Source organism: Eubalaena glacialis, chromosome 3 (assembly GCF_028564815.1).
Source record: "Eubalaena glacialis isolate mEubGla1 chromosome 3, mEubGla1.1.hap2.+ XY, whole genome shotgun sequence".
Classification (NCBI taxonomy): Eukaryota; Metazoa; Chordata; class Mammalia; order Artiodactyla; family Balaenidae; genus Eubalaena; species Eubalaena glacialis.
This window is the reverse complement of record NC_083718.1, coordinates 160,181,607-160,198,810: the sequence shown is the minus strand read 5'-3', so window position 1 is coordinate 160,198,810 and position 17,204 is coordinate 160,181,607. Positions and strand designations below refer to the sequence as shown.

General features: G+C 46.2%; 1 protein-coding gene across 1 annotated transcript; it reads left to right on the top strand.

The window, feature by feature from the left end:
* The first annotated feature begins 2,960 nt into the window (after positions 1 to 2,960).
* ZNF691 (zinc finger protein 691) lies at positions 2,961 to 9,072 on the top strand. The gene is made up of 2 exons (XM_061184375.1): positions 2,961 to 3,017; positions 7,317 to 9,072. Exon 2 carries the CDS (start codon positions 7,326 to 7,328, stop codon positions 8,181 to 8,183), a length of 858 nt encoding a protein of 285 aa, XP_061040358.1. The 5' UTR covers positions 2,961 to 3,017; positions 7,317 to 7,325; the 3' UTR covers positions 8,184 to 9,072.
* Positions 9,073 to 17,204: the final 8,132 nt, after the last annotated feature.

The window sequence follows — 17,204 nt, the reverse complement described above, 5'->3', positions numbered from 1 at the left end:
CCCATAGCCAGCTTTTTAAAAGTAAACATGTTTTGGATCACACACTCTTCCTTCTTTCTTCTGGAATATAGGGCAGAAGGCCAGAGGAATTAAAAAAAAAAAAAAAAAGTCACCCTTTTCTATTTCCTTGATGCTGTTTACAGCATAGTTTGGTGACATTCAGCGCTAATGTACATGTTTTCAAAGCTAACTGGGTGACAACCAGGTATGGGGACTTTAAACGTGGTAGCCGTAATCCTGAAAAACCTCAGGAGCGCAATCAGGAAGCTGGGAGGTATGGCTTCAAACAGAGCAGCTCAGCTGTGTGTGGCCTTGAAAAGGCAGCAGTGGGTTAGGCCATCTGTTGCACTGGCCTTTTTGAATCCCCTCTGGGATTCAGAGAGGCCCAGCTAGAAAAAGTGGCAGTTTTAACCACCAGTGTAGAAGCTTTTGTTCTATAAGACCATAATATTGGAAAACTTGACTATTTGTGAAGCAAACAGCCTCTTAGATCAGAGAGTATTGATCTCACATAGGAAGTTGGTAGACCAGGTGTGAGGATAAAATAATGAACTTGCTTTTTTGGTGTGGGTTTCAGAAAGAAACCTAATCACTCTCAAGTCACACCACATATGTGATCTGACCTCTTTGTGGTGATGTAAGCTATCAGTTTGCAGATGGGTACACAGTTCTGCCCAACAGAAAGTGGATCTATCTGGCTGTCAGAAGTTCTCTTAGTGCCTGTATTAGGGTTCTCCAGAGAAACAGAATATATATTTTATATGTGTGTATACAGACACACACACACACATACACACACACACAGCAGGAAGAATATATATATTTATTTATTATAAGGAATTTGCTCACACCATTATGGAGGCTGGCAAGTCCCAAGATCTGCAGGGTTAGTCAGCAAGTTGGAGGCCCAGGTGAGCCAATGGTTTAGTTCCCATCCAAGTCTGAAGGCCCAAGACCCAGGAGATCCCATGGTGTAATTCCAGTTTAAAGGCTGACAGGCTTAAGACCCAGGAAAAACCAATATTTCAGTTTGAGTCTAAAGTAGGAAAAAGGTTGATGACTCAGTCTGAAGGCTGTCAGGCAGGAAGAATTCTTTCTTACTTGGGGGGTGGTCAGCTATTTGGGTCCATTAGTCCTTCAACTGATTGGATCAGGCCCACCCACATTAGGGAGAGCAATTTGCTTTATTCAATCTACTGATTTAAATGTTAATCTCATCTAAAAACCCCTAAAGAAATACTCAGAATAATGTTTGACCAAATATCTGGGCACCCTATGGCCCAGTAAAATTAACTATCACAGCTCCTGAATGGAATTTTTTGTTTGCTTTTGTACAGTCCTTAAATAAAAGTTTGTTATTCATTGTTTGGCATGCTCTTATTTTCATTGTGAATGAGAAGTTGTGGGGAAAGGCTTTGGGCTGGTAAGAGAAGAGCACGTTATGGGATTGGTTTTGAACAGCCTTGATTCTACCCATGCAAGCTTTAACTACAGTTAAAAATAAAGCCACAGTTTTATTTCTGCATCTGCCTTCTCCGTATTTCATTTATATCCGTTTATAAAGTAATAGCGTGTATGGGGTATTTACATTTCACTCATTCATATTAAATTTCAAACATACTTTTGTGAATATCCCAGTCTTAAAACTAATTCACATTATTCACATTGGCTGCACCCAAGGAAACTTACCAGCAGGAAAGAGAACTGACATTTATGGAGGCAGAAGCATTACATATGTTAACTCTTTTTCTTCTTCTTCTTCTTTTTTTTTTTGGGCTGCAGTGCACTGCATGCAGGCCAGACCAGGGTTCGAACCCATGCATCCTGCAGTTGAAGTGTGGAGTCTTAACCACTGGACTAGCAGGGAAGTCCTGACTCATTTAATCCTTACAATAAGGAAATAATGCTCTAAATGGCTAGGTAGTAGAACTGGGAGCATAAATCTAGTGTATCTAGCTCTGAAGACAATACCGTTTTCTCTTTGCAGTGAAATACCTCGAAGATATGAGAGGCGTGTAGAATTTTAGCATACATGTTTGATTAGACTTTTTTTTTAAAGTTAAACCTGAAAAAAAAATCCTAATCCTGGATATGCCTTAGTGGTCTTGTTGTGTCTGAACTGATGAACAACAGTCAGGTTTAATTAAATAGCACTCAGAAAAAACCCTGCGCAGGGGCTTTGGGAAACCGGAGGTGGTTCCTTGGACAGAGAACTGTTTAGCTTCTCTGACAAATGTATTGGATTAGTTGATCTTTGAACTCCCTTCCAGGGGGAGGGACAAATTAGGAGTATGGGATTAACAGATACAAACTAGTATCCAAAAAATAGATAAGCAACAGGGATTTACTGTATCATACAGGGAATTATACACAATATCTTGTAATAACCTATATAATGGAATATAATCTGCAAACAACTACCCCAAATCACTATGCTGTACACCTGACACTAACACAATATTGTAAATCAACTATACATCAATATAAATAAATAGACTCCCTTCCAGTTCCACAATCCTTTGGCTTTAAATTATAAACCTCCAGTGAGGCGCGGGACTCTGGCTTCGCGGGAGGTCTACAGGACCATCAAGGGTCGCCAACTCAGAGTAAAGAAGCAGCTCTGAATTCATAACCCCTTGGAGGTCATGTAGGTTAGCTCTACATATTCTACAACTTCCCAGACCGGTGGCCCTGCACGTTGGGCTTTTAACGCCAGAGCGCAGAAGGAAATCCGACGATCTTAGAGGGAATCCAGTCTCCACCACTAAATTCTAAACTCAAATTTCTTCTCTGCGGCTACCATCTTCCACAGGACTACAACTCCCAGCAGGCCACGCCCGAGGCGGGCCTGCCCGGGTTTCTTGCCTTGTGGCAGCCAGTATAGCCAATAGCAAGGAAGGGCAACCCTCAGGAACCAGTCTTGGAGAAGCAGGGCGGATCCTTTCAGGGTTCCGGTTCCGACTCCTTCCCCCGGCCCTCCGAGGCGGTGCTGTCCCTGACCGTACGGCTGGAGCTAGGTTGGTCGGCGTCGGGCTCGGGGTAGTGGTTGAGGGGGGCGCGCATGGCGTCGCGGGGAACTGTAAACGTGGCCCCTTCCCTCTCACCGGGCACTTGGGGCTGTGGCTTTGCTCCCCGGACCCAGTGGGGAGCAAACGGGACCCTGTGGTCCCTCCGCCCTAACTCCTGACCCCTTCCCCCGGCCTGCACGACCAGGCTGCTGGCCCCAAGCCCCTACCTTCCCGCCCTTCTGTTGGCCTTTGAGTAGTCCAGCCCCGCTTCCACTGACCATACCTTTGGGGTCAGCTTCTCCTTTTCTCCCACCACTCCGGCCCCAAGCCCGCCGGCAAGTCTGAACCCAGCTCCTGTGCTCTAGAACGCTCGTGCCCTCAGACTCAGACTCCGCCCCGCTGCACACGACCCAGCATCTTGGGCCGGGTCCCCGGACCAGTCTCCTCGGACCCTCTGACTCTGTTGGTCCTTCTCTACCTCTCACCCCTTATCCACCTCCCCTGTACAATTCCCAGTTCTTTAACACAGTTTCCCTGATCTTTCCAAGCTCCTCTCTCCCCTTCCTCCCCCCCAGCTCTCGACTTGATCCTAATGACCCCGAACTTCGGCCCTTCAGACCGCTTTCCAGCATGGCCTCTTCCCTCTAACCCAGGCCTTTGGCCTTCAGCATCTGTGATCAACAACCCCACCTTCTTGGCGCTAACTTCTTAGACCTGGCTGCTTTTCCACTGCATCAGTCCCTTCCACCTTTGGTCCTCCCTGTACCTCTGAGCCTCCTGGGAAGACAAGCCCCATGGGCCCCTTCCTCCTCTGAAATCTCTGAAATGTAATATGTAAGAGCCTCTTTACTTTACCTGCCACTGTCTTCTCAGTAGATGGTGGGCTCCCCATCTCGGTAAGTCCCAATGTTGCTCACCCATCCTGCAAGTCCTAGCTCAAAGACCACCTTTTCCGTCAGGCTGCTCATCCCTGATCTCTTCAGGGAGATATGCCTGTGTCATCAGAACTACCGTGGCCCTGTTCCTTCTTTCCTTCCTTCCTTCCCTCTTTCTCTCCTCTTCCTCCGATACTGGTGTAGTGCTTAAAAGCAGTGGCTTTGGAGTGATGGGCATGGCTCCCAGTTCTGCCCTGCACTTGCTGTATGCCCTTGGGCAAATTACAATTGCCCTGCTTCCACTGGAACTTAACCTTCTACACTGTATGAGTTTCTGGAGTTCATGGCCTATTTCACTGCACTGTACCATAAACTCTTTTAGGGTGGTGACTATAATCTTAAATCTTTTTGCTCTTTTCTGACCCAGCATTCAGCCCTGGGTAGAGTCAGAGCTTGGTATATTGTGGGTTCTCAGGATAGCAAAATTGGCAGTGAGGAGGCCACGTAGCTCATTGCATAAAGACAGATGTTGGAGCCCTAGGTGGGATGGGCAGCGGTAGGAAGTAAATTAGATCATATCCATTCACTTGTACTTAAAAGAAGTTTTGAGCACCAGGCCTTGTGCTGGAGAGATTACCAGAATGACCCAGTCCCTAGCCTCAAGTTGCTTATAAACTAATAGTGGAAACAGACATGTAAACAGATAATTGCAAATCACTGTAAAAGCAAGTACAAGATTCTGTGGGTGCATAAAGGAGGAAGTGGGCAGGAATTAGGAGATTGCTAAGGAATAGTGGGTGAGAATAGACACAAGTAGGCATGAAATGGGTTCTGGAGACAGGCCCGGCCTTCATTCAATTCATTCAGCAAATATTTATTAAGGATCTACTAGGTATGACTGCCACTGCTGTAGGAGTTGGGGTTATATTAATGAATAAAGCAAAGAACCTGGCCCTCATGGGACTTACGTTTTGCAGGGGGAGGCCGATACTAAATAATAGACATAAAAAACAGATTGTTAGGAGGCGAGAAGTGCTGTGGGGCAGGGGGGACTGAGTGAAGGGGAAGGGGTTGTAATTTTTAAATTTATTTTTTTGGAGGGGTTGTAATTTTTAAAAGGATGGTCAGGAGACAGTGAATAAATATCGGAATAAATTGTTTCTGATTTTTTTTTGCATTTTTGAAAGTGAAGCAAGCCTATTATTTTTCACATAACTTATCTAGATTCTTGAAAAAGCACTCTCTAATAGAGATTGGTAAATTACACCTCCTTTTGTTTTTTGTTTTTTTTGTTTGTTTTTTTGGTTTTTTTAAATAGATCTTTATTGGAGTATAATTGCTTCACAATGCTGTGTTAGTTTCTGTTGTACACCAAAGAGAATCAGCCATATGCATACATATGTCCTCATATCCCCTCCCTCTTGAGCCTCCCTCCCATCCTCCCTATCCCACCCCTCTAGGTCATTGCAAAGCACCGAGCTGATCTCCCTGTGCTATGATGCTGCTTCCCACTAGCTAACTATTTTACATTTGGTAGTGTATATATGTCAATGCTACTCTCACTTCGCCCCAGCTTCCGCCTCCCACCCTGTGTCCTCAAGTCCATTGCCTATGTCTACCTCTTTATCCCTGCCCTGCTTTTAAATAAAGTTTTATGAAAACAGACACACCCAATCATTTACAGATTTTCTGTGGCTGCTTTTATGATACAATGGCAGAGTTGAGTAGCTGCAACAGAGAACCTATGGCCCCCAAAATTTACTAAATATATACTCTCTGGTCCTTTACAGAAAGTTTGCTGACCCCCCACTCCTTAAAGATTTAAGGTACTGTCCGTATTTCACATTTTAGATTATATGTACTGTACCATTTTTTAATTGAATTTTTTTCTTTCCTAACAAGATCATGTAAGGGATCTTTTTCATTCTTGCCTTCTTCACAGGGCTAGCATGTAGCGTCTTCCACAATTGTAGTAGCAGCTGTCATGTACTGAATGACTAGTACTGCCACACTTTACACTGAGCATATTATAGGCATTTTCTCTAACAAAGTCCTGCTGTGTCGGTCGGTATCACAGTTTTAGTGATGTGGAGGTTGAAGCTCAGAGTGGTTGAGTAATTTGCAGAGTTGTAAAGACAGTATGTGTCACTATAGGGATCCAACCCTAAATTTAGTCGGTGTCCCTTCCATTACCGGACCCCACCTGAGCAGTTATCAAGCTTTCATTTTCTATCATCAATGCCCCATCATAGTCTGTGCTTCCCTCCCTCATCCCTTTGTTCATGTCACTCTGTACAGTATCTCCACCAGCCCACTCTGCCTTTTGAAATGCTGTTATTTCTTCAAGGTTCAGAGGACATACCACTCTCCTCTTATCACTACTCTCTTCCCCTCATTCCCTGTCCTCGGCTGTCAGAACTCAAAGGAGTCTGTGCAGCTTAGCAAGCATTTGCTGATGTTTGCATAAGCAGGCCCTGTGCTGGGCACTGTGTGTGTGTGTGTGGGGGGGGGCAGGGAATGTGTGTCTGGGAGACTGTGTGTGATGTGTGAGTACAGCTGGATGTGTGTATGGTGTGTAAATGTATAGCCATGAATGTGGCTCTGTGTGTGGGAGGGCTGTGTGTGGTATGTACGTGTGTGACTGTGTATGTGTGACTGCGTGATGTGTGTGTGTTGTGAGAGTGGCTGAGTGTGTTTGGTATGTGAGTGTGGCTGTGTGTGGTGTGAGTCTCTGTGTCAGACTGTCTGTGTACGCACTGCTGTGTGTGGTGTTTGAGTGGAAGTGGGCACTGACCAACCAGAACAGACACAGCCCAGGCCCTCAGTGGGTCTTGGGGGACCCAGATGTTAAGCCTTTATTGGCTAGACTATGGTGAGGTCTGGGGAAGGGAAGGAGTGCACACTTAAGAGGATTCACAGCTGGGCCTTGTAAACGAGTAGGAGAGCCTCAAGAATTAGAGATTCTGTTATCTTCATTTTGAAAGCAGGCAAATAGGTGGATACTTTTAAGGAAGGCTTTTCAAAAAAGATTAAACATAATGGGAATTTCAGTTAACTTACAGTTAGGCAGAAAAATTGAACTCATCCCCACATGGAAGCTCCTTTACTTGTAGGTGAATTAGAGTCTAGACTGTCATTGTTTAGTGGTATTAAGAAAAGTGACATTATGCAAATCATACAAATACCTTTTGGGGGTGGACAAAGCTGGGGCCTTCTTTTTGCTCTGGTGGGTAGCTTTAAATATCTGTGGAAGTTTGTCACTTGAAAGTAAGTAAAGGCATTCTATCCAAGTATTCCAGTTAATTGAGGTTATTTCTGACGGATGGTTCCATAGGGATGGTGTATACCCACCCCTTCAACCAGGACGAAAGATTCCCTGGGGTCTGGCCTGACCCAAGGAATAAAGGTGTTGGCCGTTTGTGTTCATTCTCAGGGTTCAGAGATGGGCAGTGAGAAGGAGCAGAGCCCAGAACAGCACCTGCCTGAGGAAGGGGAACAGGGTAATAAGCCCTGGAGAGTGGATGACTCAGAGGGTTCTTGGATCCCAGATGGGGAGAAAGAGCATGGGCGAGCAAGCCTGTCAGAGGGGCCACGAGGGCTCTATCCAGAGAAGCCACCGCATGACGTCACCATCCCCGCTGGAGAGCCAGAGGACCTCTCTGCTCATCCGAGGCCCGAGGCTGATGAGAAGCCCTTTATATGTGCCCAGTGTGGCAAAACCTTCAATAATACCTCCAACCTGAGAACACACCAGCGGATCCACACAGGCGAGAAACCCTACAAGTGTTCTGAGTGTGGCAAGAGCTTCTCGAGGAGCTCCAACCGCATCCGGCACGAGCGCATCCACCTGGAGGAGAAGCACTATAAGTGCCCCAACTGCGAGGAGAGCTTCCGGCGGCACTCGGACCTCACCACGCACCAGCAGGACCACCTGGGCAGGCGGCCTTTCCGCTGCGACATCTGCGGCAAGAGCTTCAGCCAGAGCTCGGCGCTGGCCGTGCACTACCGGACCCACCTGGAGCCGGCGCCCTACATCTGCTGCGAGTGCGGGAAGAGCTTCAGCAACAGCTCCAGCTTCGGCGTGCACCACCGCACCCACACGGGTGAGCGGCCCTATGAGTGCGCCGAGTGCGGGCGGACCTTCAGCGACATCTCCAACTTTGGGGCGCACCAGAGGACCCACAGGGGCGAGAAGCCCTACCGGTGCACGCTGTGCGGGAAGCACTTCTCCCGCAGCTCCAATCTCATCCGCCACCAGAAAACTCACCGGGGAGAGCAGGCTGGGAAAGATGCCAGCTGAAGAGGGCGAGGAAGAGAGAGAGCAGAGCGTGGGACCCCAACCTAGTGCAGAAAGATCTGTAGGATCTCCTGCTGCCCCCTTGACCTCAAGCCCTTCCTCCCACTTTGGAGAATGGTTTTCTGTTGCCTCTGAAGCCAGGATCTCCAGGAAGTCCTGAGAAGGGACTCTTGAGTAAAAATCTTCACTTTTTTCCAGGCTGATTTCTTGTGGTAGAAAGTCAGAGGACCCCGTCTTGGCTTCACCTCCTTGGGGTGAAAGAGAAATAAGGTAGGCTTAGGACATGCTCATATCATTTGGGCAACCGTCCCCTGGCCTTTGAGGAAGTACCTGTGAGGTGGGCATCCCTGTCTGGAGGTCCTCTGTATAGTATGTGGACCGCTTAGGGCACACTGCAGTGGGCCACTAGTTCCCACCTGCTGGGCCTCAGCTGGGCTGGGAGGAGCAGGGGAGAAAGGGGCCCCCTTGGCCCAGAGATGAGGTTTGAGGTCCTACTTTCGGAATGAAAGGGAAGCCCTCAAGGAGCCATGATCCAGGGACCCTCACACTCCCTCATGTTTGTGACTTGTCACCCCCACCCCAACGTGCATCTGTTTCCCCAGGGTTAGCAGTAAAACCCTTTAATGAAAAGGAACCGTGTACTTATTTGGGGGCATCGAAGAAGTGGGGAGGTGGCTGCACCGCAACCACTCTGGAAGGGAGTTGAATTCCAAGAAAGAATGGGTGGCTGCTCTGAAGAGCAAAAGGAAGCAGCTGACTCTGAGGTCTGTGAGGAGGAAGGGGAAAGGGAAGGAAGGAGTATTAACTGAGCATCCACTCTATGCCCTGGATTCTGCAGGTCACTTTCACATTCTTTATCTCATTTAGTTGTCGCAGCAACCGCAAGGGAGTAAGATGAGACAAGTGAGGAAAGGTGAAGTCACTCGCTGTGAAGTCGCACAGCAGGTATGTGGCCGAGCCAGAGTTCAGACCTGGGCCTCCCTTGATTCTGAGCTGATGTTCTTTCACTACATTCACCTTGCTGGCTTCTGAAGGAGGAGCCACTTAGGGGGCTGGCCTGGGACCAAGTGATTCCCTGTAAGTGGGAGTTAGTGTGGCCTCCTGATACAGCCCTGGACCCTTTGCCCTGTGGGATGTCAGTGCCAAGCATGAGAACCTTTTCAACTTTAGATTGATTATTGATTGACACTTACTCGGTGCCTAGGAAAAATGACAGTGACAGGGATAGGGGGTGAAGGGTGGGACAAGATGAACCTAAGGCCTTTGCCCGTAGTAGCAGTAGTTCAGTTCCTAACTGAACTACTTGTTAGGGATATCTTGTTAGGGATCATGCCTGGCTTTCTGCCCTTCTGAAGGCCTGGCTCCACAGGGCAGTTTTCAGTGTTTTCTGCATGGAAGTTTAGTGTTCATCCAAATTTCCTCCAACAAATACAAAAGACCCTCTCTATCTCTCTTGCCAATCTGGAGCCCTGCTCTTCCAGAGTGAGGGGCCCTCCTCATTTGTAGCCAGTTGGCAGAATGTGACTCTGGCACTGCTGATGACCTGACCTATCACACGGGATCTTGCCGCCTACCCAGGAAGGGATTATGCCAGTCATCATCCTATTCTCACAACAACCCTGTCAAGTAAGGATTACCCACATTTGACAGATGCAGAAACAGGCTTACATGGCAAGTCAGTGGCAGGGTCAGGAACCTAACCTACTTCTACCCAAACCCAAAGCCTGTATTTTTTCTAACCATAAAAGACGACTTCCCAAACAATTCCCTGACATTTTGTAGGATCCTTTTCAGTTTACAAAGCACTTTTATTTCATATATATTTTCCTGCTCCTTGAAAATCTCCATACAAAATATTTTAAACATATAGTCACCCAACTTGCATGTATGAATTGCTCCCTAATAATAGAAGTTGCCAGGGACTTCCCTGGAGGTCCAGTGGTTAAGACTCCATGCTTCCACTGCAGGGGGCACAGGTTCGATCCCTGGTTGAAGAACTAAGATCCCGCATGCCATGTTGCCAAAATAAATAAATAAATAAAACTTTAAAAAGAAATTGCCATCTAACACCTACTGAATGCCAGTTATTATACACCATTATTTCTGATCTCCATGACTAGTCTGCAAAGTAGTAGTATCCTCATTGTCAAGATAAGGAAATCCTGAGGGGTTAAATGACCTGACCTAATGGTTGAGCTGGGATTCCAGTCAGGTGTGTCTGATTCCAAGGCCAGCTCTTCATTTTGCTCATGACCAAGCTAGGTCTGCTGTTCTCCTCTCAGTCTGGGGAGCTTGGTAATCCTTCCAGACCCAGAGCCTTAGTGACAACTGCTGTGATTCTTTTGGAGTCTGCTGCCAGTGAGACCCAGGACCTGCTTTGATCTTGGGACATAACTTGCTGGCCGATCTCATTTGCCCTTTGTTGACCAAGTTTATAGGCTAGGTTTTCTGTGTTGGTCCAGGCTATTGAGTCCTGACTAGTCCATTTATTCACTCTCTGACTTCCTTTTTTGCTAGCTTCCTTTATTTTCTCCTTCATTCCCTTTTCCTCTTCCCTTTCTTCTCCCTTTCCTCTCCCCTTCTTTCTTCCCTCCCCACTTCCTTCCTTTCTCTCTTCCTCCTAGTTACTGGGAATACTGACAGTGAAGTTGTGGTTCCTGTGTTCTCTGATGTGGGGTGGCCGTCAGGTTTCAGCAGCAGGCAAACCTGGAAGGGTGGGGCCCTCATCAGCTCCTGGCACTTGATCCTGGTGTGGTGGCCACCCGCAGGCTCCCCGCCCCTAGACTGAATTCACATGAAGCCCTTTCCCTCCCGTCAACCTTATGGCCTTCATGCAATTCAGTTCCATCCACCAACATTTATCAAGCGGCTATTACGTGTCAGGAAGCAGGGGGTTCTCCCCGCCTCACCTAAGGGAGTTTTAACTGGATGCCCGACAGGGTCCAGAACAGGGAAGGGAGGTTGGGGGTAGGCAGGGAGAAGGGAAAAGCTGTGCAAACTTAGCCTATGTTCAGGCCCTCTTTCTTCCCTCAGCACTGGAGGAACTTGACCCCTGAACTCTCTCCCCCGTGATAGGAAAGGTACAAGGGACATCAGTACAGCCATAGGCAGAGCCCCTGGACCCCAACTTCTGTTGGAACAGGCAGTCATGCCTGGTCTCTTTCTGCTCTGAAAGTTCTGGGTTCCTTCTGCTATGAGATCCCAGATGAAAGGAGAGACCCACGTGCACCTTTACCCACAGGCCTTGCCGCCTGCCATCCAATACTCACTCCTTGGAATCAAGGCATTTCCCCAGAGTCTCTAGTCAACAGGGAGACATTAACCCATTACTGTTTGGGTAACATAACTTCTTTCCCATTCACTATCACAATACAGTAGTGCAGGCAAATTACAGGATTGCTTTTGTCAGAGCCTGGAAGAGAGGCCTGGAGCCAATCCTACACATGTCTGGGTATTGGAAAATAGTGATTATAACAGCATTTACTATTGAGCCTAATTTCTAAATCTTCACAATTCTGCAAGGTAATTATTGTTTCCATTTTGCAGATGATGAAATTGAGGTTCAGTTAGATCAAGTGACTTGCTCATTTAAGGTCACATGGCTGCTAGGTGGCTCACCTGGGATTTTAACCAACCCAGGCCTCATACTGATGCCTTCTTAATGACCGCATGGTCGTTAAGCCTTGCTCCCTGGACCCCCGCTCCCTGTCAGTTCCCGCTACTCCTTAGAGTGGTCTCATCCCAGAAGGATGTAGTTCTGTCACGTCTCTCTCATGGTTGTTTGGCTGGGCCTAGGAATTGACGCTCCTGGGAAAGATGGGGTGTACAGAGCCAAGGCAAAGCTGCTGAGGGTAAGGTCTGCTGGGGAGAAGTCTGGACAAGGACAGAGGGGTCGGCTGGAGCCCTGTGAAGCTCCTTCTTGTTCTCCCTCCCCATAGGGCATCTCCAGGGCAGTGCAATGTCCTGCTCTTGTCCCCAGGGTGTTTCGGGACCCTAGGACAAACGGGGCTTGCTCTTCCTTCTCCTTATCTGACTCTGCGGAGCTGCAGGACTTTCTCTTCCCCCTGCTCTGGGACACTGTCCAGGGCCTCAGCCTACTGGCCTGAGGCTCCCACCCTGGGTTTAATTTCCACCAATAATGCTCTCAAGTCCTGAGTTGAGACGCCAGACCAGGGTACAGCCCACAGAGCTCCTTCACCTGCAGTAGCGGGCTAGTGACAGGTGGGAGAGGGGGGAGCCTCTCGGCCCCAGGTAGCTGTCCCCCTTGTAGGGGGTGAAAAATAACTGTCCCTTTACCCTTCAGAGTTCTTGGCTGAGACCCCTGTAACAAGAGACAGATTAACAAGAGAAAAACAGAAGTTTATTCATGTGTATACCTCACGTATACCTGGGAGACAGGGAAAATGAGTTAACTTGCCCAGGTGGCCTAAACCATCTTTAGCCAAGTATGAAATAAAGAAAGGTGAGGGTGGGAGAGGAAGCCAGTTATGGGAAGTTACCAGGAAAAGCAGGGTAAACAAAGGTAAGATTTGTTATGCAGATTAAGTCTCTGCCTTCTCCATTGATAACATTCTCTTATGATTTAGTCATCTTCTCCTCCAAGTGCGGTGAGGTAGACACCCTTAACAAATGGAGATTTCCTTTTTAAGTATAAATTTCCCTCTCAAAAAAGTAATTTCTACTCTGTTTTCCCGAGTTTCTCCCTTTGAGTGCAGGAGATTGGCACTTAAACCCAGAGTTCCAGGGCAGGATGATAGGTGTCATTACAGTTGTGCCCGGGGGAGGGGGGGGGGGCTGTGGGAGCCCCGGGGAGGGCCCTAACCTGGCCTGTACTAGTCATTGGGCCCCAAAAGTGAGAAAGACACAGTCCTTCCTGCAAGGAACTCAGAGGAAGAGAAACTCCCTTCTGATCAAGGTGTTGGGGGAACACAGGTGGGATGGCTAACTGCAGGGGAGGAGAAGGCTGAGAGAGGGATTGAATTTGGTCTTGGAGAATGAGTAAGTGTTTACTAGGTAAAGAAGAGGAAGCCTATTTCCGATGGAAGGGAAGCCTTAGTGTTTTAGGGAACGGTGAAACATTTGAGGTAGTGAAGATTGTCCTGTGTGAGGAGGAGATGAGGCTTGTTAGGTAGTTGGAGGCCGGGTCATGAAGGGTGTTGGATGCCAGGATAAAGAATTTCAGATTGTGGACAGTAGAGAATTTTAAAGCCGAGGGATGGCATGATCGCATTCACCCTCTAGGAAGAACACCAGGCTAGTGTGGAGTATGAACTAAAGGGGGCAAGTAAGTCGGGAACGTGTATATAGAAGCCAGGTGCCAGCTGGGGCCTCCCAACCCACAGAGAGCTCTCTGATTGCCTCAGAGCCTTGCCAAAGCCACAGCACGGGAGAGTCCAAACCCGCCACAATTTCTGCAGATTCCTGGCCCTTATGCTCTCATGGTCTCTTGCCTGAGGTTCCTGTGGTCTGTGCAGTCCTTCTCTGTGTTGACAAAAAATTAATCAGTCGATCTAAGAAAGAAATGGAAAATTTTATTAGAGCCAAACTGGGTATTATGACTGGGGAACAGCCTCTCAGAACGCTCTGGGAACTGTTCCACCGTTAGAGGTCAAAGCTCAGTTATATAAGTTTCTGAGACAGAGGGCTGTACATTAAGTGACGTATTATTGACAGTTTACACAGTCCAGATCTACGTGTACAAAGCAAGTAGTGGGTCATGGGTCATCATGGGCCCTTACAAGATTAAGAAGGAAGGTTATCTCCCAAGGAGTTATGACCCTTGATGAGATTAAGAAGGAATGTTATCTCCTAATGAGGTCTGGTTAGTGCAGGTGCACAACACACACTAACGGGGAGGGAGGAGGAAAAAAGAAAAATGTTATTTTAGTTTTTCCTGTCTTACCATAAAGTATGAATTTTATTTCGTCATCTGTTTTGTCCCCATTTGCCTTATCACAGAACTAAGCGCCTTCATGGGTTCCCTGAGAAGTTCTGTCATACCAAGCATTTTGTGCGTTTAGAATCCCTTGAAGAGATTGGGAATCTTGGGGAGAGGTCACATCATGGTGTGTGACTAACTTGCTCTTCTTCTTTTTAAAAAAAAAAAAAGTTTATTTATTTTGGCTGTGCTGGGTCTTAGTTGCGGCACTCAGGGAAGGCATGAGAACTCATAGTTGCGACATGCGGACTCATAGTTGCAGCATGCAGGATCTAGTTCCCCGACCAGGGATTGAACCCGGCTCCCATGCATTGGGAGTGCAGAGTCTTACCCACTGGACCACAAAGGAAGTCCCTGCTCTTCTTTCTTCCCATCGCTGTCCTTACCCCTTCTCCCCCAGATTGCCATGGAAATTCCAGGTTGTTTTACTCTATTATAAAAAGCTGTTTAGCTTTCCTCAGCCTCTGATACTAATTTGTATACAAAAACACATCAAGGGGCTCAGCAGAACAAGGTCTCACTGCTTAACGGTGGTACACCCACCCCAAAAAAAGCAGCTGTAAAAAACCCAAACAAATAAATACCCTTGAAGATTTGCAAAGCATGTAAACATATTAAAGTTCAAGACAGTAGTGTGAGCACAAGTGGTTGTTTCCCCTTCCTTTTGAGACCTTCATTAAAACGACAGAATAGGAATATTAACACATAACGGCAAAGAGAATGGCAGGGAAGAGGGGTGGCAAGTGTAGAGACTTCAACAAATTTCTAGAAGTAAACGACAGTACACTGGTTGCTCAACAGAGTGGAGGAAGCCATAGCCCAGAAAGTAGGCAATGGGAGTGAGAGCCAGTCTTCCTGGCAAGATCCCAGAGAGGCTCTGAACTCATAACCAGCAAGTGCTGAGACAGACATGAAAAGTGGACCTAAAAACAAGGGCGTTTGTAGAAAGTCTGTCTATGCAGAAGCTTGTACCAGTCACCCCCTAACCCCTTTACCTTCAAAATGGAGAGTGATTGGCACTTACTTCCAGACAAGCAAAACACACACAGACACACACAGACACACAGACACACACACACACACACACACACACAGCAAAACCAAGAAGGCTCATTCTATAGAAATCCAGTAAGTCCCCAGGAGAAATCTAGGGTGTTTAATGTGTTGACATCACAGAATAAAACTTTTGTTATTGTGACATTTATAAACCCTCCCCCCACCCTTTCCCCCGACAATCACCCACACACTCACCCTACAGTAATGCCTGCCAGAAAACCCTACTGCCAAAAGTCTTTCATATTCTGTCTCAGGGAAACAGATACAGGGAAACAGAGGAAATATACAGCAACAGAAGACACCAGCTCAGTTACTAAGATTGATTGGTCTGTTATTCCATAAACACGCAACCAGGAGGACCAGAATTATAAAGACAACTAAAAGCATAAGAGAGAGACAAGATAAACAGAATAAGTGACTCTAGACAACAGAAAGTTGTAATGGCACAGTAGAATCTTTTTTTAAAAATTGAGGTATAGTTGATTATAATATTATATGAGTTTACAGTGTACAACATAGTGATTCAGAATTTTTATAGATTATACTTCATTTAAAGTTATTATAAAACATTAGTTATATTCTCTGTGCTGTACAATATATCCTTGTAGCTTATTTATATGTAGTAGTTAGTAACTTAATCCCCTATCCCTATCTTGCCCCTCCCTCTTCCCTCTCCCCACTGGTAACCGCTAGTTTGTTTTCTGTATCTGTGAGTCTGCTTCTGTTTTGTTATATTCATTCATTTGTGTTATTTTTTTAGATTTCACATATAAGGGATAACATACAGTATTTGATTTATTTCAGTAAGTATAATACCTTCTGAGTCCATCCATGTTGCTGCAGATGGCAAAATTTCATTCTTTATGGCTAATATTCCATTGTATATATATATATATATATACCACATCTTTTTTTTTTTTAACATCTTTATTGGAGTGTAATTGCTTTACAATGGTGTGTTAGTTTCTGCTTTATAACAAAGTGAATCAGTTATACATATACATATGTTCCCATATCTCTTCCCTCTTGCATCTCCCTCCCTCCCACCCTCCCTATCCCACCCCTCTAGGTGGTCACAAAGCACAGAGCTGATCTCCCTGTGCTATGCGGTTGCTTCCCACTAGCTATCTATTCTACGTTTGGTACTGTATATATGTCCATGCCACTCTCTAACTTTGTCACATCTTACCGTTCCCCCTCCCCATATCCTCAAGTCCATTCTCTAGTAGGTCTGTGTCTTTATTCCCGTCTTGCCACTAGGTTCTTCATGACCTTTTTTTTTTTTCCCCTTAGATTCCATATATATGTGTTAGCATACTGTATTTGTTTTTCTCTTTCTGACTTACCTCACTCTGTATGACAGACTCTAACTCCATCCACCCATTTCGTTTCTTTTTATGGCTGAGTAATATTCCATTGTATATATGTGCCACATCTTCTTTATCCATTCATCTGATGATGGACATTTAGGTTGCTTCCATGTCCTGGCTATTGTAAATAGAGCTGCAATGAACATTTTGGTACATGACTCTTTTTGAATTATGGTTTTCTCAGGGTATATGCCCAGTAGTGGGATTGCTGGGTCGTATGGTAGTTCTATTTTTAGTTTTTTAAGGAACCTCCATACTGTTCTCCATAGTGGCTGTATCAATTTACATTCCCACCAACAGTGCAAGAGTGTTCCCTTTTCTCCACACCCTCTCCAGCATTTATTGTTTCTAGATTTTTTGATGATGGCCATTCTGACCGGTGTGAGATGATATCTCATTGTAGTTTTGATTTGCATTTCTCTAATGATTAATGATGTTGAGCATTCTTTCATGTGTTTGTTGGCAATCTGTATATTGTCTTTGGAGAGATGTCTATTTAGGTCTTCTGCCCATTTTTGGATTGGGTTGTTTGTTTTTTTGTTATTGAGCTGCATGAGCTGCTTGTAAATCTTGGAGATTAATCCTTTGTCAGTTGCTTCATTTGCAAATATTTTCTCCCATTCTGAGGGTTGTCTTTTGGTCTTGTTTATGGTTTCCTTT

Excerpts from the sequence above, each read along its gene's own strand:
- ZNF691 (XM_061184375.1), top strand. The coding sequence starts at position 7,326 with ATGGGCAGTGAGAAGGAGCAGAGCCCAGAACAGCACCTGCCTGAGGAA.